This window comes from Cottoperca gobio, chromosome 8 (genome assembly GCF_900634415.1).
Source record: "Cottoperca gobio chromosome 8, fCotGob3.1, whole genome shotgun sequence".
NCBI classification, from domain to species: Eukaryota; Metazoa; Chordata; class Actinopteri; order Perciformes; family Bovichtidae; genus Cottoperca; species Cottoperca gobio.
In genome coordinates this window covers 2948111-2974164 of record NC_041362.1, presented here as the reverse complement: position 1 = coordinate 2974164, position 26054 = coordinate 2948111, and the positions used below count along the sequence as shown (strand labels likewise).

Here is a 26054-nt window from a genome sequence, read left to right as displayed (position 1 = left end):
TGCGTTTAAGTACAACAACATCACCGTCTGACACTTCCTGGTACGGCACTAGGTGGCGCTGTGCACTTTGCTGTTTGTTAGCGAACAACATTAATACAGAGAAGAAGAAGAAGCCGTCATGGCTCAGACTGTCTCATAGCTCAGAGCCGGCTAACGTTCATTTTAGTTTAAAGTGCATCTTTCAAGCTAACCACGACCAGTTTTACGACACCAAATAGCTATGTGAGCCACGTTTAATTTAAATTTGCAAGTTAATTAATGGTAGTTCACTATCAGTGCTGCGTTTGACACCGTTAAGCTAGCTAACGTTGCTAACAGCCACATATGTAGCTTTAGCCGTATTTGTTGTCGTTAGTCTGGCAGTTTATGTCCAGTATGTACTACAACATATATCCTTTTAGCTACTTTTAGTCTGTAACGCTGATGTATTTGTCCTTGCCAAATCATATTTGTTTGCGATTTGAAGTCCTGAAAAGCTAATTGATGTTAGCCCTAGCCATTAAGTTATCTTAGCTAGCTTTGCTAATCTTGTGATTCTCCATCTTTTTCTCACACACAGACTCCAAGCTAAGAAATGTCACCTTCTTAACCTGCTTTATATTTGGCTTTGACTTGTGCCTGTTAGTCAAGATGAATCGTCCAAAGCCAACAACTCTCAGGCGCCCCAGTGCTGCCAAACCATCAGGTATAAAGCTAACTCCAGAGCAACCTTAGTGTTGCTTCACTCCTTATGTTTAAGATCCGAGTTGTTGATCTTAAGCTATATAAGCAAAACTTTAATTGATTGATTCATATGAGACCATATTCCTATTTTTAAAGGCTGTATTACAGTAAAGTGATGTAATTGAGCTGTTCTAATATTTGCCATTACTCATAACTGACTATTAAAATCTCATTTTGTAAATATGTTGTGAAATGAACATTAGTCAACAATACAATATCGTCCCAATCGATATCGAGGTATTTGCTCAAACATATCGTGATATTTGATTTTCAACATATTGCCTAGCCCTAGTAGCAAAGCAGAAGAAAATGCCTGCTGACTGTAATGTCTGCTTCTCCTAGGTCACCCTCCACCAGGAGATTTCATTGCTCTCGGATCAAAGGGTGGAGAGACCAAAGCCCCCGCTGTCCTGCTGAAGCCAGCATCCACAAGTATACCTGCTGACCGTAAGAGAGAGACTTCCTCCACTCTGCCCTCTTCATCGGGTCTGTCCGGCCTCACCAAGCGCCCCAAACTATCCACCACCCCTCCCGTCAGTGCTCTGGGACGACTTGCTGAAGTCGCAGCTGTGGACAAGAGGGCGATATCACCCTCAATAAAGGAGCCGTCAGTGGTACCTATTGAAGGTAGATTAGTGGCTGTGTCCATGTTTTTCTTGTTTACTTGGAAAGGATTTCAGAAAAGTAGCAAAGAAAGTTAAAAGTCCTTTTTATTGTAGTGTCACCGGCAGTGCTTCTGGATGAGATTGAAGCTGCAGAGTCTGAAGGAAATGACGACCGCATCGAGGGACTGCTGTGTGGCGCGGTGAAACAACTGAAGCTGAACCGAGCCAAGCCTGACATAACGCTGTACCTCAGTCTCATGTTCCTCGCCAAAATCAAGCCCAACGTTTTTGCTACTGAAGGAATTATTGAGGTAAGATTTCTCCGTGATGATGTGTCGGCCTTGCAAAGAATTCTCCCCCAACGTGAATTTGACTGGACTTTCCACCTGTCTCACTCACAGGCCTTGTGCAGCCTCCTGCGGCGGGACGCCTCCATCAACTTTAAAGCGAAGGGGAACAGCCTTGTGTCTGTGCTTGCTTCCAATCTGCTGATGGCTGCCTACGAGGATGACGAGAACTGGCCAGAGATCTTTGTAAAAGTGAGAATTCCCCGAACACTTAATGATTTAATTTAGAGTGTTTTATTTCAGCCATGTCTTGCAGGTTGTTCATATAAAATGTATTTCCAGGTGTACATTGAGGACTCTCTGGGGGAAAGAATCTGGGTGGACAGTTCTCACTGCAAGAATTTTGTTGACAACATCCAGACTGCTTTTGGTACAAAGATGCCCCCGAAGAGTATGCTGCTGCAGGCTGACACTGGCCGCTCGGGGGGAGATCTCAGCGCAGGTACATTGAGTAAACACACACACACACTAGCCTGTTGGGTGTTAGGATTGCTGATGCAGGAAGTGCTGATTATTTACGCTGCTTTTGGGTTTTCACATGTTGTCTTCAGGGAGCAGCCCTCATCCCTCAACCCCCGATGAGGACGACTGCCAGACTGAATTGCTGATAGCTGAGGAGAAACTCAGCCCCGAGGACGAAGGGCCGATTATGCCGAGGTAAGAAGACGACCCATCTAGATGTGAGGGACGCTGCAGTCCCAGAGACACAACTTGAAATTGCCAGATTTGTGTGTGGATTGAATTGCGTTTTCTACTCTAGAAATTAAGGCCAAAATAGGACCGTTTGCGTTCTGTCTTCCTCTCTGGCTTACTGCAGGTACGATGAACTGGCGGAGAGCGTGGAGGACTACGTGCTTGACGTCCTGAGGGATCAGTTGAACCGCAGGCAGCCGATGGACAACGTCTCCCGAAACCTGCTGCGTCTGCTCACGGCCACGTGTGGCTACAAAGAGGCACGACTCATGGCTGTGCAGAGGCTGGAGATGTGGCTCCAGAACCCAAAGGTGAGGAACACGTCCTCACATTATCAGTATTGCATTGGGACATTCTCTTGCTACATGGGTCCCAGTGTACTGCTCTTTAAATGCAAGAGACGCAACAACGTTCAGCCAAACTTCTGGATGTGATATATTTCAGTGTTCTTTGTTGCGTAATCGTGAATATGAATGTTGATTACTGTAAGCAATGAACTCACTGTCTTTGTTTTGTGTGCACAGCTGACTCGACCAGCTCAAGACCTCCTCATGTCTTTGTGCATGAACTGCATCACCCAGGGAGCCGATGACATGGAGGTGATCTCCAACCTGATCAAGATCCGGCTCAAACCTAAAGTCCTCCTCAACCACTACATGCTGTGTGTCAGGTCTGTTGTTACTCTGAACGTGTTGTTGTGTGCAAATCAACAGGGATTTGGTCAATAGTGTTGTCCCACGTCTTAAAAACCTGCATATATAGATACACACGTTGTACTTCTGGTGGAGAAAGGGTTTCACACTAACTGTTGCTTTGGGTGTGATTCTGCAGGGAGCTGCTGAATGCTAACAGAGACAACCTGGCCACTATGGTGAAGCTGGTGATCTTCAATGAGCTGTCCAATGCCAGGAACCCCAACAACATGCAAGTCCTCCACACAGTCCTGCAGCACAGCCCAGAGCAGGCGCCCAAGGTCAAACTACACACTTTTGAATAGTTTGAACAAGTGTGGACATGGCATTAGTGTTTTGAAGTGTATTGTTTTCTTTAAATGGACATTCCCCTTGTCTTCCATTGTGTCTGTAGTTCTTGGCGATGGTGTTCCAGGACCTGCTCACCAATAAAGACGATTACCTCCGGGCGTCCCGAGCGTTGCTGCGAGAGATCATCAAACAGACCAAGCATGAGATTAACTTCCAGCCCTTCTGCTTCGGGTTAATGCAGGAGAGGAAGGAGACCACCTATGTGGACATGGAGTTCAAAGTATGTATATATACGAAGACACTTTAATGTCCATGCTTTTACTCTGGACACTTTATGATCGGTGTCTCTCCCTCAGGAGCGTTTTGTTATCCAGGTGACAGATTTGCTGACCGTCTCCATGATGTTGGGCATCACCGCTCAGGTCAAAGAGTCTGGCCTTGCGTGGGACAAAGGAGAGAAGAAGAGTGAGTGCTGTGTACGTGTGTGTGCGATGCTAACACCCGGCTTGTGTTTCCTCGCTGCAGCTTCTGTGTCTGTACGATCAGCTTTGCTTTAAACAAGATGTGTTTGTTTCAGATGTGGAGAGCCTGAGGTCGTTTCAGAATCAGATCGCTTCCATCCAGAGAGACGCCGTGTGGTGGCTTCACACCGTGGTTCCCACCATCAGCAAAGTTGGCGCAAAAGACTACGTTCACTGGTCGGTTCCTGCGTGTATCCCATGTGTTCTAACTGTACAAGCTAATCCTGTCTTCAGCTGCTACATCTATGAATCTCTTTCATGTCCGCAGCCTCCACAAAGTGCTGTTCACAGAGCAACCTGAGACGTATTACAAGTGGGACAACTGGCCGCCAGAGAGCGACAGGAAGTGAGTTCTCCTTCTGTTATTCCAGCACGTTGTCTTCTGGAAGTAGAAAATGTTGCTGTACTGTAAGAAACATGTATTTTCCAGCTGATCCAAGTTTTAAGAGTTGTCCCCCCCCCAATCCCATAAAGGAACACTTCCTGCTTCAGTTAATCACAAACATTAAAAATCCCCACACCTGGAGATACACGGGTTTCACTGGACAGGAAGTGGATGAAAAGAAGAGTAGAAAGTCCGATATGTACGTCTGAGACGTGTGTTGGAGGGACACGCAGCACGCAGCGGTACTTCAGTAACTCTGCAGTGAACTTACGAAGATCCTTCGTGTGTTATTCCTCAGCTTCTTCCTTCGCCTCTGCTCCGAGGTGCCTCTGTTGGAGGACACACTGATGCGCATTCTGGTGATCGGGCTGTCGCGTGACTTGCCCCTGGGCCCGGCCGACGCCATGGAGCTCGCCGATCACCTGGTGAAGAGAGCAGCTGGAGTTCAGTCTGATGGTGTGTGTGTGTGTGTGTGTGTGTGAAGATCCACTGAGGCTGTAACTGTTCAGTTAAAGTCGTGCGTGTTACTCTCTGGCACAATATGTGGACGTTTGAATGTTAGGAAAGTATGAACAAAGGAGATATTGTTGTGATTGGACTCTTTTCCCTCCATAGAGCTGATGGACTGTTTCTCAGATTTGGAGGTTCTGAAAGTGGAACGGATCCAACTCATCGACGCCGTGTTGAATCTGTGTACATACCACCACCCGGAGAACATTCAGTTGCCTGCAGGGTACTGCGATCCTCTTTTATTAAAAACAATTGACATACAGTTTACAGTCTAAAATAACAATTGACTCTTTATGTTGAAGGTACCAAGCGCCAAATCTGGCGATCTCCGCTCTGTACTGGAAGGCGTGGCTGCTGCTGCTCGTCGTGGCTGCGTTTAATCCTCAGAAAATAGGTAGAGCACACATCGTTCTGTGTTGCATACATAAGAGCAGCTAATAAATGTTCTTTACTCATATTCTCTGACATGTTGTGCTCCAGGTCTGGCTGCCTGGGACGGCTATCCTACACTGAAAATGCTCATGGAGATGGTTATGACAAAGTAGGTGAAGGATAACATTTAGAACAGAAGAGTTCCAGGATAACAACGCCCAACAACTAACGCACGTCTCTTGTGCTTCCGCAGTAACTACACCTACCCTCCGTGCACGGTCGCTGACGAGGACACAAAGACGGAGATGATCAACAGGGAGCTGCAGAGCTCCCAGAGAGAGAAACAGGAGATCTTGGCCTTTGAGAGCCACTTGGCAGCGGCCTCCACCAAACAGACCATCACAGAGAGCAACAGCTTGCTGTTGTCTCAGCTCACCAGTCTGGATCCACAGTAAGAGCCTTAAGCACCGTGCAACCTACTTGAGTGTAGTCTCAAAGGAAACAACTTCCACTTTAGATTGAAGGAGGACAGTAAACGTATGCCAACCGTCCATAACATAAGAAGTCCTGCAAGAATCTGTATTAACACTAAACAAGTTCTTTCAGCTTTGACTGGAAGACAGATTCACGTTTCTTTGTTTGTCTTCAGGGGTCCTCCTCGTCGACCTCCTCCTCAGATCCAGGAGCAGGTAAAAACCCTAAACCAGTCCCTGCGTCTTGGACATCTCCTCTGCCGCAGTCGCAACCCAGACTTCCTCCTCAACATCATCCAGAGACAGGTACACACAACTTATACTACCACTTGCAGTACAACCTTCTGACTCACTAAACACTTGGCAGCTGTAGGTGAAGATGAGGGGTTGTGTCTCAACACGCACAGTGTAACACATTAGCTTGGTGCGATGCTGGACTAGCTTTGGATTAGCATACTGGATCCTGTATGGTACATTTTCAATCTTTTACAGGCTTCCTCTCAGTCCATGCCGTGGCTGGCTGATTTGGTCCAGTCCAGTGAGGGCTCCCTGGACGTGCTTCCTGTGCAGTGCCTGTGTGAATTCCTGCTGCATGATGCTGCGGATGACAATCTGCCAATAGAGGATGACGACGAGGGAGAGAGCAAAGAGCAGAAAGCCAAGAAGAGACAAGTATGTTGACTATAACGCCACACCTTACTGCTGGCAGGCAGAAAGGATTGTGTGTGAATGATTCTTAATGATTCAAACGAACATGGTACTTATGTGCAGCTCATTACCAACTCATCCTGAACTGGTTCCTCTCTTCCCGTTAGAGACAGCAAAAGCAAAGGCAGCTACTGGGACGGCTGCAGGATCTCTTGTTGGGTCCTAAGGCTGACGAACAGACAACATGTGAAGTGCTGGACTACTTCCTGCGTCGTCTCAGCTCTTCTCAGGTGGCATCGAGAGTCCTCGCCATGAAGGTACCATATTGGAAGCCGAAAGAAAGTTGTGTTGCCGTTTAAACATCGATTCCCTTTACATGATGTCTGTGTGTAGGGTTTGGCATTGGTGCTGAGTGAAGGAGGCTTGAAAGATGGAGACGAGCGGGAGCAGCCCATGGAAGAAGACTCTGCGGATGCTGAGCTCTTGCCAGGATACCAGTGGCTGCTACAAGACCTCCCAAAGCTGCCCTTGTTTGACAGCGTCAGAGGCATGACGTCCACCGCCCTGCAGCAGGTCAGTGTCTCGCTCAACGGAAAGACGCGTAAACCTTTCAGGAGGAGTTTGACGGGTGTCTGTCTGCTTTCTTGAAGGCTATTCACATGGAGACGGATCCACAGACGATCAGCGCCTATCTCATCTACCTATCCCAGCATGCACCAGTGGAGGAGCAGGCGTCTCACAATGACCTGGCCCTGGTAATCACGGCGAGTTGCTTAAATTCATTACATTACATGCTTTTTCTTTTAAGGGGATAGTTTGGATTTTAGTGGGGTCGTAAGAGTACTTATCCAGAGTCAGTGTGTTACAGTAGATGGCACGCCGCAGTTTGGAGAAACTGACGGGAGTACTGGCACGGGAGCAAAGCACTGCTGTGGACGGGGGGGGGGGGGGGGGAAATGCAGCTATATTTAGAATAGTTGTACTGCTTTACCTTGCCATCAGACAGCCCTGTGTGACAGGAAACGGAAGCCGTTCTCTTCAAAGCCACCAGACTCCATTGACAAAAACAGTGATTTAACCTGGCAGAACACGGGAGGTGCTGGTCCGCCGCTGCCGTGACCAGTTAGTTAGTGTTACCGTTGAAAGTAAAGTAAGGTAGGTAGTACACAGACTGCATAAGTAGCTCGTACAACCCACTTCAAACTGTTCAAACCGTCCCTTTAATCTGTTCTGTTTTAATGGAGCAGTGCTGACATGAATCATCTGAATCGCTCTCTATAGGACGTCGCCCGGCTTATCGTGGAGCGTTCCACCATCATGAACAGCCTGTTCTCTAAACATTCCTGCAGACCGGAGTCCAACGCTGTGCTCAGTGCTTTCCTCACCATCTTCTCAGCATACATCAAGAGGATGAGGAAGACCAAGGAGGGCGAGGATCTTTACAGCTGGGTGAGTTGTTACTGAGCTGCATCATCATCATCATCATCATCATCATCTCCTCTATACGTTCTTTATATTATGCCAAACTAATTATTGAATGATCTTTACGGTGAGTGCCAGACAAAATAAATACTGCAGGAACCAATGAGCAGGCTGGAAAGTGATGCTTTGAGGCTGCAACTGAAACTTCTGCAAGAAATGTTCAGTTTAATATGATGGTCTCTAATCGGGGGGGAATTGCATGATGAAACATTTCTTCTGTCTCCAGTCAGAGTCTCAGGACCAGGTGTTTCTGCGTTGGACCACAGGAGAGACTGCTACGATGCACATCCTCGTAGTCCATGCCATGGTTATCCTGCTGACTCTGGGGCCACCTAAAGGTAGTCCCGCTCACTCTGGGGTTCAATGTTTACAATGCCGAAGAAGAACATGTTTACCATTGTGCATTTTTACAGGAGAGAGTGATTTCTACGCTCTTTTGGACATTTGGTTTCCCGATAAGAAACCTCTACCCACTGCCTTCCTGGTTGACACCTCAGAGGAGGCCCTTCTGCTGCCTGATTGGTTGAAACTGAGGATGATCCGATCAGAGGTCGCTCGCTTGGTTGATGCAGGTACAACTTGCCATAGTGTTCACAGATATGTGTTGGTCACCATGTAAATAAATAAAGTTTCTCACAGAATGTGTTTGTCCCTCAGCGTTACACGACCTGGAGCCTCAGCAGCTGCTGCTGTTTGTGCAGTCCTTTGGCATTCCTGTGTCCAGCATGAGTAAACTGCTGCAGTACCTGGACCAGGCCGTCTCTCACGACACGCAGGCGCTGGAAGACAACATCATGGACAAACGTGAGACTGCAGCAGACATCCTACTTTTCTACATTGTTTGACATATTTATGATTGATCTCCTTCATTATTTCTCCTGCAATAGACTACATGGCCCACCTGGTGGAGGTGCAGCATGAGCGAGGAGCCACGGGGGGGCACACTTTCCACTCGTTACTCAGCTCCTCGCTTCCTCCAAACAGAGGTTGGTGACTTAAGCCTCCAAATGATTGTGTGTGTTGCAGGTTATATATATATAACGGTGTTAATATAATAATATAATACAATGACATACTGTCGGGCTTTAATGTAAAGAGCCACGAGTCCTGACTGCGTCTCTCCCGACAGATTCTGCGGAAACGAGTAAGGCCAAAGTGACCGTGGAAACCCCCCACAGCTCTGTGAAGATGCGAGCAGCCAGTCAGCTTCCTGCAGTCGGGCCGGACGACGACCTCGCTGGCATGTTGCTCCAGGTGGGATTTACTCGCTGTCATTTCATCTCTTAACAAAAGTATTTTTGTCCGCAAGCTGTTGTTGAGTCACTTCCTCTCTGTTTCCCTCGCTTTCACAGATATTCCCCTTGAAGGTGGACCCTCGCCGGCACGGCCCACCTCCCAGCCAGCTCTCTCTGGCCTTGCAGCAGGCCCTCGCTAAAGAGCTGATGCGGGCCAAGCAGGGCCAAATTCAGCAGGGTGGGCTGGCGTTTCAGCTCCTACAGGCCATCGCGGCCCTGCTGACCTCTGCTCACGCAGGACCTGTTGTCGTATCAATGCACCACAGCCACGCCCTGTCCTGTCCTCTCATGCGCCAACTTCACCTCTACCAGGTAAGACGTGCTGACAATCGGTGCGTAACGTCACGTTGAGTCCTAAAACATTGTAATATAAAGCTTTTCTCCTCGTTGCTTCCAGCGTCTCGTGTCCCAGGACATGGCGTTCTCCTCGCTATTCCTTAAGGTCATTGTTGAGGTGTTAAACTGGTTAGACAGCCCAACTGTGGAGGCGGGGCCGCTAAAGACTCTCCTCAAATCCTTCTCCGGTCAGAGCTCAAACCAGCACCGACACAATGATGGTGAGCACCTTCACGCTTTATCTCTTCAAACGTTGAATTCATTTTGTGTAGCCAGAGAGTGACGAGCGTCTGTCCCGCAGTGCGTACAGGTTTCCTCCACCTGGCTGAGGCGCTGGCGTATCGCAGAGATATCGAAGTGCCGCTGATAGCCGTCATTGCGATGCTGAAAGCTGGAGACCGATGCAACGCAGAAGCAGACGTCATTGGGAAAGGTATAAACGTGGGGCTCAGATTCAGTGTTGCATTATTTATTTATTTATTTATTTATTTATAAACATTTTGACACTTGAATCTCTCCCAGAAACATTTTTAGATTTTTCACAGCAGCATATATAACACAAGAGAAAACGTGCAGCGACTCGTGTGATGGTGAAGCTAATAAAACTACGTGTTGTTACACAGCGCCACTAAAGGCTGTTTCCATACGTAGCATTAAGTCTGGTCACATAATGCATCCAAACTAATCCTGTTGTTTTAATTGCATTCCAGTGTTACAAGGGCTGATGGAGGTGAAGTCTCCGTATCTGGAGGAGCTCCTGTCTCTGCTGATGACTGTTGCCACACAGAACGGGACAGCTGGCCCCGTTGCCACGGTGATTTCCTTGCTGCTTCAGGAAAGCGAGGAGCGAGCGGTGAAAAAGGAAGTGGATTCTAACAAGTGAGCGCCGCAACTCTATTTCCCTCTCAAGTCATGCAAGGGAAACGTTCATATGTGACCAACACGTCTGCTGCCTGTGACAAAAACATAATGATATCAAAGCAAGGCGCTCGCTGTCTGTGGCCTTGTACTCGGGGGGGAAAAACGGCGTTTTGGATTTGGTTTAATTGGTTTTGCAGCTTTGCATTGGCTTTACATCATAGAAGACTTTACAGAATCAGTGCGAGGCAGGAACAAACGGAGACGAGGAGATGGAGTCATGTTACTACTGTGTAGAGGGATTTGTCAGGTGACTCGGCGCTAAAGGTCAGATGTTTGATTTGTTGGTTGAAACGGCGCATTGGGCACGTGTTAAGCTCGGCTGTACTCTGAATACGGACGATGCAGGATGTTATCGAGGATGAGGATAAAAAACACTCGATGTTTGTGACCCGTAAGAAAGAACAGACTCACAAAGTTGCTATTTTTATATTTGATTTAAGATTTAAGACTTATGATGACCTTATTTAGGGTTGTGTGTCTATAAATAGACGTGTGTTGTACACCTCTATAGAGTAACCTTTCAGTTTCACCTTTTCCCAGCAGCTCCGAGGTGACGAAGTCCGGACTGAGCTCTGGGCTGCTCGTTGATTGGCTGGAGCATCTGGACCCTGAGGTCACGTCGGTGTGTCCGGACCTTCAACAGAAGCTGCTGTTTGCCCTCAACAAGGTCAGATGAGCTTTACCTGCAGATGCTTCTCTTGTCGTGTCACACCGAGCGTTCCTGATGCGTCTCACTGTGTCTCTCTTCCAGGCGAGAGGAACCCCCGCCTACAGACCTTATCTTTTAGCTTTGCTTACACATCAGTCAAACTGGTCCACCCTCCTGCAGTGTATCGTTTCTATTCTCAGCAAGCGCAGAGACTACAAGTACGCTCATTTATCCAAAACATTTAGTCAGCCACGTGTTTCTCACAGTGAGAGATTATGTTAAGTGTCTGTCACGCTTCTTTTCAGGCTCGACCCATCATCAGCGCTGGATTTCCTGTGGGCGTGCAGCCACATCCCGCGTATCTGGCAAGGACGCGACCAGAAGATCCCTCAAGTAAAATCAGAAGCCCCGCATACAGACAAAAGGTCAAGAGAGTTCATTGTGCTGACGCGTGCGTTTCTCTTTTTCCGTCCGTGCAGAAGAAAACGGAGAAGTTTGTGTTGCGGCTCAGCTCCGAGGAGCTCATCAGCCTGGTGGACCTGATCTTGTCCGAGTCGGAGCTCAACAGTCGGGACTCGCCCCACGAAGACGAGAGCAGCTTGGACCAGGCCTCCTGCTCGCTCATCCAGTCCCGACTGCCGCTCCTTCACTCCTACTGCAGCGGAGAGCTGGAAAACATCAAGAAGGTCTCCGAGTACCTCATCAACTGCACAAAGAAATGGGAGGACAGGTAAGGTGTACGTTAGACATTTCAATATGTGCTCATCACCAACGTGCTCGGCTCATCCATCTCTGACACATCGTATTGTTCTTTCTAATTAGCCCAAATACAGAAAGTCCTTTCTCTCCCTGTTCTGCTTGTGCTGATAAAACTTGGGGGTAAATCGCACTAGATTTTCCTTCTCTGTGCAGATGAACTTTTCCGACTTCCTCTCTGTCAGCCCACAATGCTGTGGACCAGGGGAAACTCCATAATTAGGTCTATTGGTGTGAAATTAAAACCAGCAGAAGTCGTCTGTACTGTGATCTCTTTAAAAGCTCAGTGTATTATAATGAAGCCAAGAGGATTAAGGCTGAAGCTCTAAAGTTGCCTGTGTTGTGAGTTCCTGCTCTGACTTGGCTGTCAGAGATCAGGGTGCAACTCTTTGTGGAGGCAAACCCTCCTTTCATGAATATGTCTCTGGTTATTAAACCACTTTAATGAGGAAACTTTGGCCAAGGTCAAGCAAAATTAGCTTCCGAATTACAGTATTTTTAAGTACAGCTAAGCCGTCTGGTAAAATTGTTGCTTGTGGAAATATGGCAGGATGAAAACACGCTGGAAGTAAAGGGTTCTGGCCTTGTGTTGAATAAACACTTGGTTGTACGTCGAGCATTCTTCTTGGGAAACCTCGCTGTCGGATAAGCTGGTGTTTATTCCAATTATTGAACAACAGGCGGGGGGGGGGGGGGCTCTTCGCTCTTGGTCAAGGTCGTCCTGATTTGCTTAATTCATAGCTGTAATACACTCTTCAGTTAGTAGAGAGTATATCATTTAAGCCTGACAAGAGCCTTAAAGGATTTCATAAAACCGCAGCTTCAAGGCAAACGCCTCAGAATTACATTACGCCACTCGCGTGCCTAGTTTGTATTAGTGTACATTAATTACACTTGTGGACAGAAACAATAGAAAGGTGCTCTAATATGTGATCTCGTACCCCCCCCCCCCCCATGGTAATTTCTCTGTGACGCTGGGAACATTGTTTGCTTCATGATGTTAGTGAGTAAAACCACAAACTTTCTGTCGCTGCACAGAATTGGTCAACCAGTCACTGTCAATTAAATAGCTTCAACCTAACCCACTCCACAACATCAGGGATTACAGGCGTGATTATGTTGTTACTAAGCTTCTAGCTGGACAGTTGAGCAAGTAATAAAATGTGTGTGTGTGTGTGTGTGTGTCCCAAAGTGAACGGCACATTGATATCTGGTGCCGTCATCTCTTCACCAGATCCCACCATGTGCATTCCTTTTCCTGTTTGTTCTGTTTCACAGTGCGATGAGTAAGCGGTGCCAGAACTTGCTGCTGCAGATCTATCTGCACTTCCCGGAGGTCATCCAGCACGTTACGCTGCCCGAAGGCACCTTCAGCAGTGGGGGGGCTGCAGACGGCAGCAGCTGCAAGGTAAAACACGTGTTGCCCTGCTGCCGTGGCATAAGGTTATGTTGGGTTATTCTTCTTGTGAATATGATATTGAGTTAATATCTTGAGCCCAACGCTCTAAGAGCTCCTCATTCAGCAGCTGTGTGCACGGAAGCCACAGAAACCTTTACCCTCGTGAGGAGGTTGAGCCTGATGCATGCTTTTAAAAAGTGACAATGGAAAGGCCTAATCATAGAGTTTAGTCTCTATTAAGACATGAATATTTTATATAATTCATTCTATTTAATAACTTTAAAAGTAGCCGACGAGATGTTTGAAAACACGGGTCTACTTGCGCCTATTATTATATTTTGTGTGGGAGGAAATATCTACAATAAAGCAACAAACAAGCAGTTTCCTCCTCATCGTTGAGCCCTGCGCTCTGCTTCTAACTGTCTCACATCAGGAGCTCTTCAGGGCGGAGAGGCTTTGTGTAGAACTTCTGTCTTTACCAGGACGTAGTCTTAACTCCAAGGGGAAGTTCTCAGAGAAACGTCTTAGAAGGTGGTCACGAGGAGCCCTCTGAACACTTCCCCAGGTTAGGGGCAGCAGCAGCTTCCTAAATGTATGTGGATATTACAAAGAAGAAACAGTATACATATACTATAGCTTAAGACAAACCTGAGTCACAGAGCTGCACACTAAACTGAGAGGCTTTGTCTGTGTGTTAGCATGATACTATATATTCATTATAGTATAATACTTACTGCATGTGTTCTTCCCAGCTTGATGTCCTGGTGCATCGCCTGGTTATCCTGCTCGCTGATATCGGAGACTCAAAGTCTGTTGAAGGTCGCGTGTCTGACGCCAACCTGGCATGCAGGAAGCTGGCTGTGTCGCATCCCGTCCTTCTGCTCAGGTGAAACACAACGAGTCGTGCAGTAGTTGCAGAAGAGTTCGGAGGTATTTAGTCTGCAAACACTGTAACACTCTTCTTCTTCTTCTTCTTCTCCTTCTTCTTCTTCTTCTTCTTCTTCTTCTTCTTCTTCTTCTTCTTCTTCTTCTTCTTCTCCTTCTTCTCCTCCTCCTTCTTCTTCTCCTCCTCCTTCTTCTTCTTCTTCTTCTCAGACACCTGCCAATGATTGCGAGTCTCTTGCACGGTCGCATTCACCTGAACTTTCACGAGTTTCGGCAGCAAAACCACATGATGTTCTTTACCAACGTGCTCGCCATCCTGGAGCTGCTGCAGCCGCTTGTTTTCCACAGCGACCACCAGAGGGCGCTTCAGGACTGCCTTCTGTCCTTCATGAAGGTCCTCCGGGTAGGCTGCTCTCACACACTGTCAGATCTTCACAGCTGTAGGACGGGAGATCTTTATTTACACTCGGTCTGTTTGTGCATCGTTCCTCTCCTAGAACTTCCAGAGGACTCGCTCCCCGTTCGTCTTCATCAACAAGTTTTTGCAGTTCACGCAGAAGTACATCACCCGCGACGCAGCTGCCGCCATTCTGTATTTACAGAAGCACTCTGGTATCTTGCAGTAAGTATAGCGTGGTAGAAATAACACCGTGACAGTTGAATAACAAAGCATCAATGGACTCGTTAGAGATGCTGTTGTGCTGTTTCCCTTCGTCAGGGTTCTGTGTGCAGAAAACCCCGACCTGGTTCAACTGAAGTCTCTGCTGGCCGGACTCACGCTGCCTGTGAGGCGCTCTTCTTCAGAGTTTTCACCAGAAGAGAGAGATGGTGAGCACAGGACCAGTTGTCAGAGTGGTACACCTGAAGCATCATCTAGAAGAGATGCACGGGAACATTTCATGTCTTTATTGATAGTTCACAGATACCACTTTATTATTTGACTATATTTAGACTCCTGTTTCTCCTTTAAACATAATGAAATGTAAAGATAAAACTGTAGTTCCTTGAGCCCAAAGACTAAAGATATAGTATGAAAAGAAAAAGCAAGAAGGTTTCTTCACATTTACGCCTCCAACGATATTAAGCCCGCACTAACGTTTCCTTAGCCGGCCCAAATGAAGCCTTAAGATCCAACGTTGCACTCTCGTAAACTACAATTTTGCAGAAATAATTGCTTTTGCTCTTTACCAAGACGACGTGTCCACCGGTTCCCTGCCCCTGGTCAACATCTCTGCCTCCGTTTCACTGAGCGCAGCGGACATGACCATGTACTTGAAAAAGATGTCGAGAGGAGAAGCGGTGGAGGGTAACGAACATACGGCTGAAGCAATTTCGCATGTTTTTAATTCCTGTATCGTAATGAGTAACACGCAGCTTTCTTTGCCGTCCGCCGTAGACGTGCTGGAAGTGTTGACGGAGGTGGATGAGAAGTCGAGGAGGAGCCCGGAGATCATCCAGTACTTCATTGTGAGTCACAAACGACACAAACAGAAGGAAGGTCAAGGGTAGGGAGCTGTCAGTCTGTAACACGTCAGTCACCACCTGGTTTCACTGTTTGTAGAACGACCTGCAGAGACTCATGACGTCCTCGGAGGATTTGTGTCGGAACATGGCCTTCAGTCTCGCCCTGCGCTGCATCCAGAATAATCCCTGGTATGTTTACAGCACCTGCAACCTGACGTGTATAATAATCATCGTTTGTAGCTTGTTTTGTCTCCTTTCCCGTCGCTGTCTCTTCTGCACCGTGGTTTTGTATGTCACTACTTCTTTAAATGTCTTCCATATGACGTTTTCTGTACATATTTAACTTGTTATAAATTCATAGATGCCAAATACTTAATTGTTCTGCTTGTTTCTGAGATGTATTTATATTTAGACTCCTTTAAATATAATGAAATATGTAGAAAAAAAGACTAAATATAGTCCTTTGCACGCCCAAATGAAGATGAAATAAAGGATGTTGTAGTGTTGAATGTGTCACTGTGTAGTATTCAATGTTTCTCTGCTGCAGCCTGGCAACGGACTTCCTGCCGACCTTCATGTACTGTATGGGCAGCGGTAACTTCGATGTGGTGCAGACGGCGCTCAGGAGTCTTCCAGAATATGTGCTTCTCTGTCAAGGTAAGAAGCCCCTCCCCTCCCCCCCTCCCCCGTCTGTGCCTGTCTTATCTTATAGTCACATGACCACTGTTTTATTAAAACAAAGTGATTTAACTGACGCATGCGTCCATGTGCTCTTTGCTCCCCTCCACAGAACACGCAGACATTTTGCTCCACAAAGCGTTCTTAGTGGGGATCTACGGACAGATCGACACGAGCTCGATGATCTCAGAGTCCATGAAGGTCCTGCACATGGAAGCAACAACATAGCGCAGCGTACGTCTCCGCAGCCAGCTGAAAATAGTGTTTTTACGTCGCGTTACTCCCTGTAGTTGGTTTAGTTGGGTCACGATGAAGTCTGTGGCTCTTCAGATTAAATCCCTTCATGTAATGACTTGTGGATAAATTAGTGACTTCAAAGAAGGCATTAAAATGACCTCGAAATGAGTTGAAAATGTAATAATTAAAACTGTAAAATCGTAATAATTCCACAATTAGTACATTCATTACTTCTTAGGCAAAGTTAGATTATTATTTAATAATACATTAACCAATAATTAAAGAGTTGGAATATTATTCGGTGATATTATTACAGAATATCCTAATTTATTAAATTAATATAATGTTATATTATAATTCTTAAAACTTTTTTAAAATTAAATTGAAATTAAAACATCACTTTTTTATTGCATTTTCACACATTTTTCGTGGGAGTTTTTTGCACTTCTGCAGTTATTAAATTACAAATGTACATTATTACGAAGTGCAGAGCTCGATGTATACTTAGATAATGCCACACTATTTTCAGCTCGCTATTTTCAACAGTTTGAATATGAAATGTCAACATTATTGTACGATCAAAAAGGTGACTGTATGCTTCATGTGTAGTTGTTTTTAATGAACTAAAACATATTTCTGTTTGGAAGCAATTGTGATAGAATTTCCCGTCTACATTTTGATTTTCTAATTAAGAAAAAGAAGCCAAAATGTATTTAAGAACTCTTTAATTCACAACTCTGTGCCGCTACCTGAACGTCTCTGAACCACCTTGATGTGAACTGAATAAAAATACCTTTTTTTGTTTTTGGAGTGTCTTCTTCCTTATTCTTAATTCTGCTTAACCTGCCAGGAAGTGAAAAGCGTAACATATTCCAGCAGTTAACCGTTTTACTTCAGTCAATGGAGACGTTTTATCACTCTTTAATTGGAAAGCAGTTTAATGTTGAAATAGTAAAGAAACCCAAATTTCACAAGAAACCAATTATTACCTTTCAGAATAATATTTTAGCACCTCAAACAAGATGGAAGAGGAGGAGGAGGAGGGGAGGGGGGGGTAAATGGTGCATGGTTTACTGCCTTTCATTTCATTCCAATAATTCTTGCATCCTGATAACGCTGGAAACGGCTTTTATAGGCGCGCTCGCTCTTCATTGGCGTGTAGCAGACGCATTAACGTCGTGATGCTCATGCTGCGATGGAAACCATTTTGCCATGAAAGTGTCGTTTTGCCCGGTGCCGCTGACTTCATCTGGAAACCTCTTGATGGGAGTTAAGGTAAACAACGTCGTCGTTCATGCCGGCGAAACTGGGAAAGTGGACGTCCCCATTGATGGTAAATTAACCATGGCGGTAATTGTTCAATCACACAGAACAAAGTGTGCTTTGAAGACTGTGATGTGGGCCATTTTACAGGCTGCCGGTGTTTCGTTACACGGGAGAGACTTGAGGATGAAGTCACAGTGTGGTTAAGGATCCTCAGTGAGGGTGAGACATGCCCACACTGGTGGGTCACTGGAATCTGTCATTCACAAATAACAGGGCTTTTAAAATGTAACGCAGTCACCGAGGTTAGAGGTCAAAGTGCTCTCAAGTTTGATCTAAAACTAAAAGCGTGATTCTTTTATCCACGTGTGCAACAACAGATACCAGCAGGCTGAGTTGTAACAACACCATGTATAGAATCCTAAGCCTAGACATTGTGAATATATTATATATGTGCCTTTGTCTTCTCAACCCTCACGACGCCTCCAAATCCCCTTTAATGAATATGTATTCACACATCCAATCCCATAATTAACTTGTTCATATGTAAACCCAATCATGTCCTACCCATTACGCCTCGTACCTGCTGATCTCTCTCCGCTGGCTCCGTCTGATGTGTTAATTGCACCTGTGTGGTGTCCTATAACTAGCCGAAAGCTCTGTTTATGGTTATCTATCAACTTACAACACAAGTCTTAGCAGCCTGAGCTCTTGGTCAGGCGCCAGCATCCTATTGGCTGGGCAGCAGTGAGGCGGAACAGAGATGAATGACAGCTAACGAGGAAGTGGTGGGAGGAAGAAGAGGAGGAGGAGGGGGGGGGGACTGTTGCTGAATAGTCTGACGGACCACTGACAAGTTAACAACCTCTGCCTTTATTCATCACGCCAGGCTGGATGCTCTGTGATGCAGCTGCGAAGAGCTAAACGCTCATTTGTCAATGAAGAACATTTCTCTTCACGGTTGTACAATATCTTCATACTACACCTTCATTGAGCTAACATGTAATGTAACTGAGTACATGTACTCAAGTACTGCTTTACTTAAGTATTTCTTCTGTATTCTACTTCATACTTTTCTGAACTTTAGTGAAATAATTATTCAAGAACCAAACATTTAAAATCTCTAAAGTTTCTGTAGCAGAACTTTATTATCTTTTCATCTCAACGTTTAGCGTGTGACCCTTTGCAGGTAGCATGACCCTTAGGTTGGGAACCATTACAATTAGCTAGGGATGTTTTTTCCCACGTTTACATAAAATGTAAGTATTAAGCACGTTAAGTGCGTTCACATTGTTGTATTTGAGGATCTGACCACAGGAATGTCCCATTCAGACGCCCGTGGTTGTCAGTGGGTCTTCCTGCCCGTGTGAAAGTGGACAGTGAAGGAGCAGCGAGCAGGAATGTGACCAGCGGAGGCTTCTTGGTGTCTCTCAGCTGCAGGAGGGGCCCCGATGTGCCGCTACCTGCCCATGCACATCTGTCTGCTCTCCGTCTTCCTCTCAATGGCACCCTTGCCTTAGATCATCTCCTCTTCCTCCACGCTTGAGTTGCACTTGGCTTGCGTGGAAAAAATGTGGACCGTCTCTCGCCTTCTCTTCTCCTTTTGCCACTTTGATGTCTGAAGTGTGATTGCTCTTGGATTGTGGCCGCTTTCCCTTGAAGGTTTTGACATGAAAAGCAGGCTGGGCTCTCAGGTTTATCCCACGGCCAGTGATCCAGGACTAAAACAATCAGCAGCCTCACTGTGGGATACTATTACCAGGGAGAGTGAGGCACCAAGCATAGTGGCTTCCTCACCCATGAAATACACTTTTCTTCCAAGTAACAAACACGTTTTAGGTGTGTTGATTGAATTATATCAATCCACGCTCCCATTAATAGATTTTAGTTTGAAGTTTTGTTACACTAAAATACACATGCGAGCCGTCAGAGAACACGTTCGCCGTGCGTTTGCACAGAAGTGGACGACTGAAATGATTCAACATTTGTAATGAATTAAAAAGAAATGAGGCCCATAATTGCAGTTAAGATTGACCCAATCTGATAAGTATGATAATGTGACGTGTCATTAACAGCAGAGGCATAAGTGACAACCCTTAAGCTTCACTTACACTTTCATTAAATATTGATCTTATCTGTGCTCATTGCTGTTCCAGCCTGCAAATTACACCAGATACATATATTCCCATGACAGACGATTATCATCCATCTCCGCGTGACATTTGGCAGAACTCTTGCTTTATGAGCTAAAGTGCCATTGTAGTGGATGAGAAAGAATAATAATAATCTCCATTATGTTAGATTGTATCTTATCACACTGACTGGCAGAGTGTTCTGGTGAATCCACTGCAGACACGTCCGTCAAGGAACAAAGGGGGGGTAAATAACCTGCATCATTTAATCCAGATTGCATTTAATCCAGAAGTTAGATCATTCAACGAGAGGCTTCAAGTTTGCACATTACACATCTTGTGGAAGTTGCATATTGGACCATGATTAGCTCCCAAAGTAGTTCAGATTAAAAGGAATACTTCACCCACAAAAATCACCATTTGCATATTAATTCCTCACGCTGTCACACAACTCGTGCAGTTTAATCCAAGTCTCATCTACACCTCGTCGTACGCTCACTACTTCCCGAACACGGGACTGTTTTTGCTAAAACCTTACGATTTAAAACGCTTCAGTGTCCCTTTGAGCACAGAGCAACTTTCCCCTCTTCAGCAGATACGTGTGAAAACTTCTATCGTCAAACTTGCAACTTGTTTTTTATTGTAAATGTTAAATTTAGAATCATTACGTTATCTCAGATTCCAAAAACACACCTTTGAGGAGGGATTTCAGATGTCCCTTTCCCTCCACTTTGCAATGAATGAATGCACGCTCAAACAAGTCCGTTTTAAACGAAAGCCACCTTCAGGGCATCCCATTGGTGGCTTGCTAAACCCACTGATAATGCACATTCTGTCGCTGCAGTTGAAGGTCTGCTAATGAAACGATGATTGCCATTTTAGCTGTGGATCTCCAGTGTTGTCTTGTCTTCCAGGGAGCTAGAGATACCTGAGAATCCAATAAGACCTGGCATTAGCCATTACTATTGTTGTCTTAATGCCTCCTTCAATTATCCACAAGCAGCTCGTTTGAGCAACTACTGTCAGAACCTCCCCCTCCGGTTTTTCACCAATTTTGTCCCTGATTATCTGGATCAATGGGCATTAAGGGAGCCAGGCACAGACACACACAGTAGTTTGGGGTGGGGTTGGGAGAAGGGGGTCTACTTTCAGACGGAGAAGAAATCCCTTTAACTACCTGTGTGCCAGGGACAAACGGATCTTCAGTCGTCAGTCCCACCACACACACTGTTTGTTTAGCCACAGCTCAAACTAGACACTTTAAATCTATTTTGCTTTTCCCCGCAGAACTCGCAAACCCAGGAAATGATTTCTTTCTCTCTCTCACACACACACACACACACACACACACACACACACACACACACACACACACACACACACACACACACACACACACACACACAATTTTAGAGGGCATTTTAGTGCATAATGTTGCTGTTTTAATCTGTTTTAGCCCAAATTAAAATACATACAGTAATCACACCCTTCTGCCAACATGAGTAAATAAAAAGAGAGAGACTTTTATTTCTCTCTAACTACCCTTTTGTATAAACAGTATATTATGCATTCATACAGAATATATATATATATATATATATTTAAAATAAATATATATATATATATATTATTTTATATATATATATATATTTTATATATAAATATAAATATATAATATAAATATAAATATAAATATAAATATATATTATATATTTATATATATTTATATTTTTTAACATTTAACATTTTGTTAGTCAAGTTTCAATGATGTCCTTCGTGCTGTTTAAGAGATTGTTTTCTCGATGTCAGGTGTGAAATACTGAATCTTTGTAATTCTCTTGACTTAAGAACATTTATTTAAACTGATCTAAATATCTTCTTTCAGTCTCAACATGAGCTTTAAAGAAATCCAAACCCTAATACTGACCGCTTTACTGCCTCCATTAAGGCCTTAATTCTGTGTTTAAACAGGTGCAGATGAAAGGGCCACAGGTGAGCGAGCTGCAGTCCTCGCTGCTCGCAGAGGAATGACCGTCCCGTGACTCACCTCGGCTCTGACCAGCTGCCTGCTGCAGAGGTCCCGGGCTGATCAAAGCCGCCTCCGCCTGCCAGTTCAGCGGTGACAACACTGACAGCTCAATGTTTCCACCGCCGTCTGAGCTGATGAGCAGTTAGCGAGATGTGTTGTTAGGTGATATGTATCTTTGGATTAATTGACACACCTGTGTTTAATTCCCAGAGACAGTGCTGGCGATCATCTCATCAGAGATCCATCAACACCGAGCTACAGCTGCCTTGCTCATAGAAAAAAAGAAGTGCTAATAATCTTTCTGTCTCGGCTGTTAATGTGTTGATGTGAACGCTTTGATCTGAGCGAGAGAATCCTGTAAGTGTTCGCTAACACTTTGACTACTGTCGATGTGTCATGTCACGATACTGGAATTTCTAACTGCCATACAATACCTTTAAAACAATATTAGTTTACGCTGATAAGTCTTACAAGGACTGGAAGTATGCCATGCAACATGCACATTTCAGTACTACTGTAGTAACAAAGCGCACTAATGTAGTTGTTTGTTATTCTGCAGGGCTCTATATGTCGTGCAGAGAAGGGATTTGTGCGTGTACGCTCCATAAGTTGACAGACATGATCATTTTTGCACAGCTTGTCTTGGTGATATGAACAAAAAAAGGGCACAAGTTTATAAAAAAACAATAGAATTAAATCAACAATAAAGTAAACATGCAGAAAATGAGCTTCCAGGTGTGTGTCATTGTTTTCAGGAGGATTGTGTTTTCATTACGTCTCCTTTGCTCTGATTTGTTCGACAGTGCAGATAAGACTTATGCGAACATGTCTAAATGAGCACACACATCTTCACAACTGAGTTTCCACACACACACACACACACACACACACACACACACACACACACACACACACACACACACACACTGAGCTCCAAGCACAAGGTTGTTGCAACTTGTCCCAGGTAGGCAGAGAGAGAAAACCAGGGGACGCAAACCCGATCACCGCAATGTAGGAAAACAGATTGTGGGTGTTGGAAAAAAAGTAATGACGAATGCAACAAACACTGATGGAGTAATACTGAGAGATGAATCACAGGTTGGATCTTCACCTACGTCCTTTAAACCAAGCCCTGCTGTCTGTTTGGAGGTCACGTGACCGGGAGAGGCGGGGGAGAGGGTTTAGAGGAGAAGCTCAGAAAGCTAAGGTGAGACCACCTCCACTACTCAAGCGTTACCTACAACACCTTATACCTGCACTGAGCCCCTCCGCCACATGCAGCAGCTGTAACAACCACCTGGGCAGATACATGTGATCCTCACTGTTTTCTTTTCATGGACATTGGGATGCATCTCAGCATTCTTTCAGCATCCCTGTAGGATTCAACCTGGCCCTTGTTAGTGGACTGACGCTTATAATCGGACTCACAACACCACGGACATGTTTGGCCCAGGACAGCTGGTATCTACTCTCCTGCCTGCAGTTTTCCACTCACCTGCAGCTCACTTTTTCCCTGCGTTCCCAACCAGACTGGGCTCTCCGCCTCATATTCTGATCCCGGGGCCCTTCATCAGCTATGAATCCTTGAGGAATTTTCTGCAGCCAGAGCCATGCAAGGAAGCTTTTCTCCTGGCCACACACACGGTGGGGATAGGGCCACTCACAGAGGGCATAGGTGAGTTCAAACTACAGCTGGCAATGATACGGGACGTGTGCAGCCAAACTGGCACAGTTTGACTTCAGTCTCTAAGACAGTCAGTGAGCACCATCTGATCGCAGTGTAAATGTTTACAAAAGATTGGCTAACAGCTCGTAACTAACAATCAATTATCAAGCAGTGTTAAAGTGGGCCTAATGATCGCTGTGCTAATTATCCAATCTAGAGCCATTAGTTCCTTGTCACCCGTTGGCGATTGTGTAATTGGAGCTTGCGCTGTGCTTTCCAGATGAACAGAGGCCAGTGAAGCAGCGTCGCGCACGGGCCAACTACAGCAGCTGGCAGCTGGAGGAGCTGGAGAAGGCCTTCGAGACCACCCACTACCCAGACATCTTCATGAGGGAGGCCCTGGCCCTCAGACTGGACCTCATCGAGGCCAGAGTACAGGTAACTGGCACACCCAACATTCATTCAACTGCTCCTCATTTGTAAGTACAGTGTGAACATGAAGCAGGTCCATCAGTACCAAGTTGTGTCAACATTATTTAAATCAGATGCATTATGTCAAAGACATTATTTATTTATAAAACCTTATTGTTTTTTACTCCTTAACATGCTTCCCTTATCGGAAACGCTCAAATCCCCGGATCATGCTGCAGCTGCCGGCTGATTTTACTGACGCTGCAACAAACGTTTCTATTTCACTTCCAATTGTTTGTTTTGGGCTGATTAATTTACCATCAATTGTTATTGTTTTAGTAATTATTAAGTTCTTATTTGTGGTTTTTTTGCGTACCTAGGATTTGTTGTTATTGTGTTTTTAATTTGGCCTTTTTATTGTACATGCACCTCAATGTATTCCCCATTCAAAATAAAGGTTGTGAAGAGATTCCTCCCGAACACGGCTGCACTGTAAATGTTAGAACGTGTTATGGAGAAGAGGAATGATGGCAGCAACCTATAACTCTTTTCATTTACATAAAGTCATGTCTGTTTTATTAATTAAGTGCTGAAAAGTAATTTAACCTCGAAGAATATCTTTGTTGTCAAGATGTTGTAACTGTAACTTGTTTATCACTATTTCCCCAATATTTCTATTTTGCATTCCTTCATTTCTTTACAGGTTTGGTTTCAAAACCGCCGTGCCAAGATGAGGCGGCAGCTGAAGCTCCAGGGCCAGCTCGCAGGGCCGTATGTAAAAAGAGACAACGATGACATGTCTGAGAAAGCCAGCAGGAGTTTGAAACAGCAGACAGAAAGCTCTGACGGCGAGCACTGGGAGAGACATCAGGAAGGAGAACACTATCCATGGACAAAAGCTGCGAGTGCTGCGCTGAGTGTGCGCACGCAGCCTGTGACCCAGAGGTCGGGGAAGTGGGAGAGGCTGGAGGGGCCGGAGGGGCCGGAGGGGCCGAGCTCAGACGAGCTCCGCTCCTGCAGCATCGCCAAGCTGAGGGCCAAAGCCAGAGAGCACGAGGCCGAGATCCACAGCACTGTAAACATGTCAGGAGGCGACTGCACAGTCTCAAACACAGGAAGACGACGCCATGCACGATGATTGAGAGTGTTCCTTCTTCCTGTTTGTACAGATATTAATACAAAAAACAGCATCGACACTATTCATATGCAAAAACACACTTTTTACACCTCTTTGGGACGAGGAGCTTTATTATTTAGCTTATAGTTATCTACAGGATGTTCGCTCATATTATAAACAAGTATTTATCTTCCAACTACCAACGATTTAACTCTAACTTTTAAAGTTCTTCCTATGTTTAATTCCTTTAACACGTGATTGATTATCTCACATGCATGTGCTGTTAATGTTTCTCTATATCCTGAACGCAGCTTTCAACACGTCATGAGTGCGACTGAGGTTCTGATTGAATGGCATTTACTGCACACAGGTCAGAACAGATAACAGTGACAAATGACAAATGTTCCCATCTCACCATATTAGCCTATCGCTGCGCAGCTGAAATGGGATACAGTCAAATCATTTCTAAATGATTTCACTAACAAACTCAACCCTGACCTCTCGGGTTTCCGTCACAGACAGGCAGGATGTCTGCATGCAGCCGCACGTCCTCACAGGAAACAATGGAAATAGCTGAAAAATGAAATCATGAGTGAGTCCACTGTACGAGACGCGTCTTTTTCTTTTCTTTTCTTTTAACTATATGCATCTAAAACATAGTACACTCTTTTTTTTGTTTGGTTTTCACTGATGACAGATTGTGACGGATTCTATAAAGAGCCGTAAATAAAAAGTAAATACAATTTGAGCGCTCGTTTTAAAGACTTGAACGATCAACACGTGTAAAATGTTCATTTTAGGACAAAATGTGACATAATGTGGGGATTTAGTTTTTTAAACATCCTTAATCTGGTTCTGGTCCAACAATTTAAACTACTAAAATTACTTAATTCAAGACGTGAAAGCCTTAAAACTGCAGACAAAATGATTCAAAGTGATAAAAAAAGGTGAATGTTGAACTTATTGAAAGCAACACAGCAGTGAGTCTGGTGTGTGTTCTTCTTCTGCACACAGTTCTGCACGTCACACTTTACTCAGTCAAAATAAAATACAACATTATACGAGGACACTGGT

The 26054-nt window shown here is 45.1% G+C and overlaps 2 protein-coding genes across 10 annotated transcripts; both read left to right on the top strand.

Moving 5' to 3' along the window:
* The first annotated feature begins 63 nt into the window (after positions 1-63).
* On the top strand, positions 64-17172 carry ints1 (integrator complex subunit 1). 9 transcript variants are annotated; one of them, XM_029437990.1, is made up of 48 exons: positions 64-222; positions 560-685; positions 1066-1350; positions 1443-1639; positions 1730-1867; positions 1958-2117; positions 2227-2332; positions 2493-2679; positions 2893-3038; positions 3200-3341; positions 3455-3631; positions 3708-3816; positions 3929-4049; positions 4141-4218; positions 4556-4713; positions 4873-4990; positions 5070-5161; positions 5248-5308; positions 5393-5590; positions 5789-5918; positions 6105-6284; positions 6428-6577; positions 6654-6833; positions 6911-7015; positions 7542-7709; positions 7969-8080; positions 8156-8314; positions 8400-8546; positions 8630-8728; positions 8872-8996; positions 9095-9349; positions 9435-9594; positions 9675-9806; positions 10084-10252; positions 10838-10961; positions 11046-11161; positions 11249-11336; positions 11423-11673; positions 12978-13107; positions 13851-13984; positions 14194-14386; positions 14481-14605; positions 14702-14811; positions 15176-15289; positions 15380-15450; positions 15545-15636; positions 15995-16104; positions 16238-17172. In XM_029437990.1, the coding sequence occupies exons 2-48, from the start codon at positions 631-633 to the stop codon at positions 16351-16353; spliced, it is 6573 nt and encodes a 2190-aa protein (XP_029293850.1). In that variant the 5' UTR covers positions 64-222; positions 560-630; the 3' UTR covers positions 16354-17172. The 9 variants fall into 9 exon arrangements, with proteins under 9 accessions (XP_029293850.1, XP_029293849.1, XP_029293851.1 ...); XM_029437989.1 differs by having other exon boundaries at positions 10835-10961; XM_029437991.1 differs by having other exon boundaries at positions 6911-7024.
* Positions 17173-23226: 6054 nt separating this feature from the next.
* Positions 23227-25001, top strand: LOC115011748 (visual system homeobox 2). Its single transcript, XM_029436968.1, has 3 exons — positions 23227-23461; positions 23733-23890; positions 24567-25001. The coding sequence occupies exons 1-3, from the start codon at positions 23227-23229 to the stop codon at positions 24999-25001; spliced, it is 828 nt and encodes a 275-aa protein (XP_029292828.1).
* Positions 25002-26054: the final 1053 nt, after the last annotated feature.

Bases quoted from the DNA above. Each gene is read 5' to 3' on its own strand.
- ints1 (XM_029437983.1), top strand. From the start codon at position 631: ATGAATCGTCCAAAGCCAACAACTCTCAGGCGCCCCAGTGCTGCCAAA. The intron at 4,219-4,555 runs GTGAGTTCTCCT...GTTATTCCTCAG, and splicing joins CCGCCAGAGAGCGACAGGAA to CTTCTTCCTTCGCCTCTGCT. The intron at 9,350-9,434 runs GTAAGACGTGCT...CGTTGCTTCCAG, and splicing joins GCCAACTTCACCTCTACCAG to CGTCTCGTGTCCCAGGACAT.
- LOC115011748 (XM_029436968.1), top strand. From the start codon at position 23,227: ATGTTTGGCCCAGGACAGCTGGTATCTACTCTCCTGCCTGCAGTTTTC. The intron at 23,462-23,732 runs GTGAGTTCAAAC...TGTGCTTTCCAG, and splicing joins GCCACTCACAGAGGGCATAG to ATGAACAGAGGCCAGTGAAG. The intron at 23,891-24,566 runs GTAACTGGCACA...ATTTCTTTACAG, and splicing joins TCATCGAGGCCAGAGTACAG to GTTTGGTTTCAAAACCGCCG.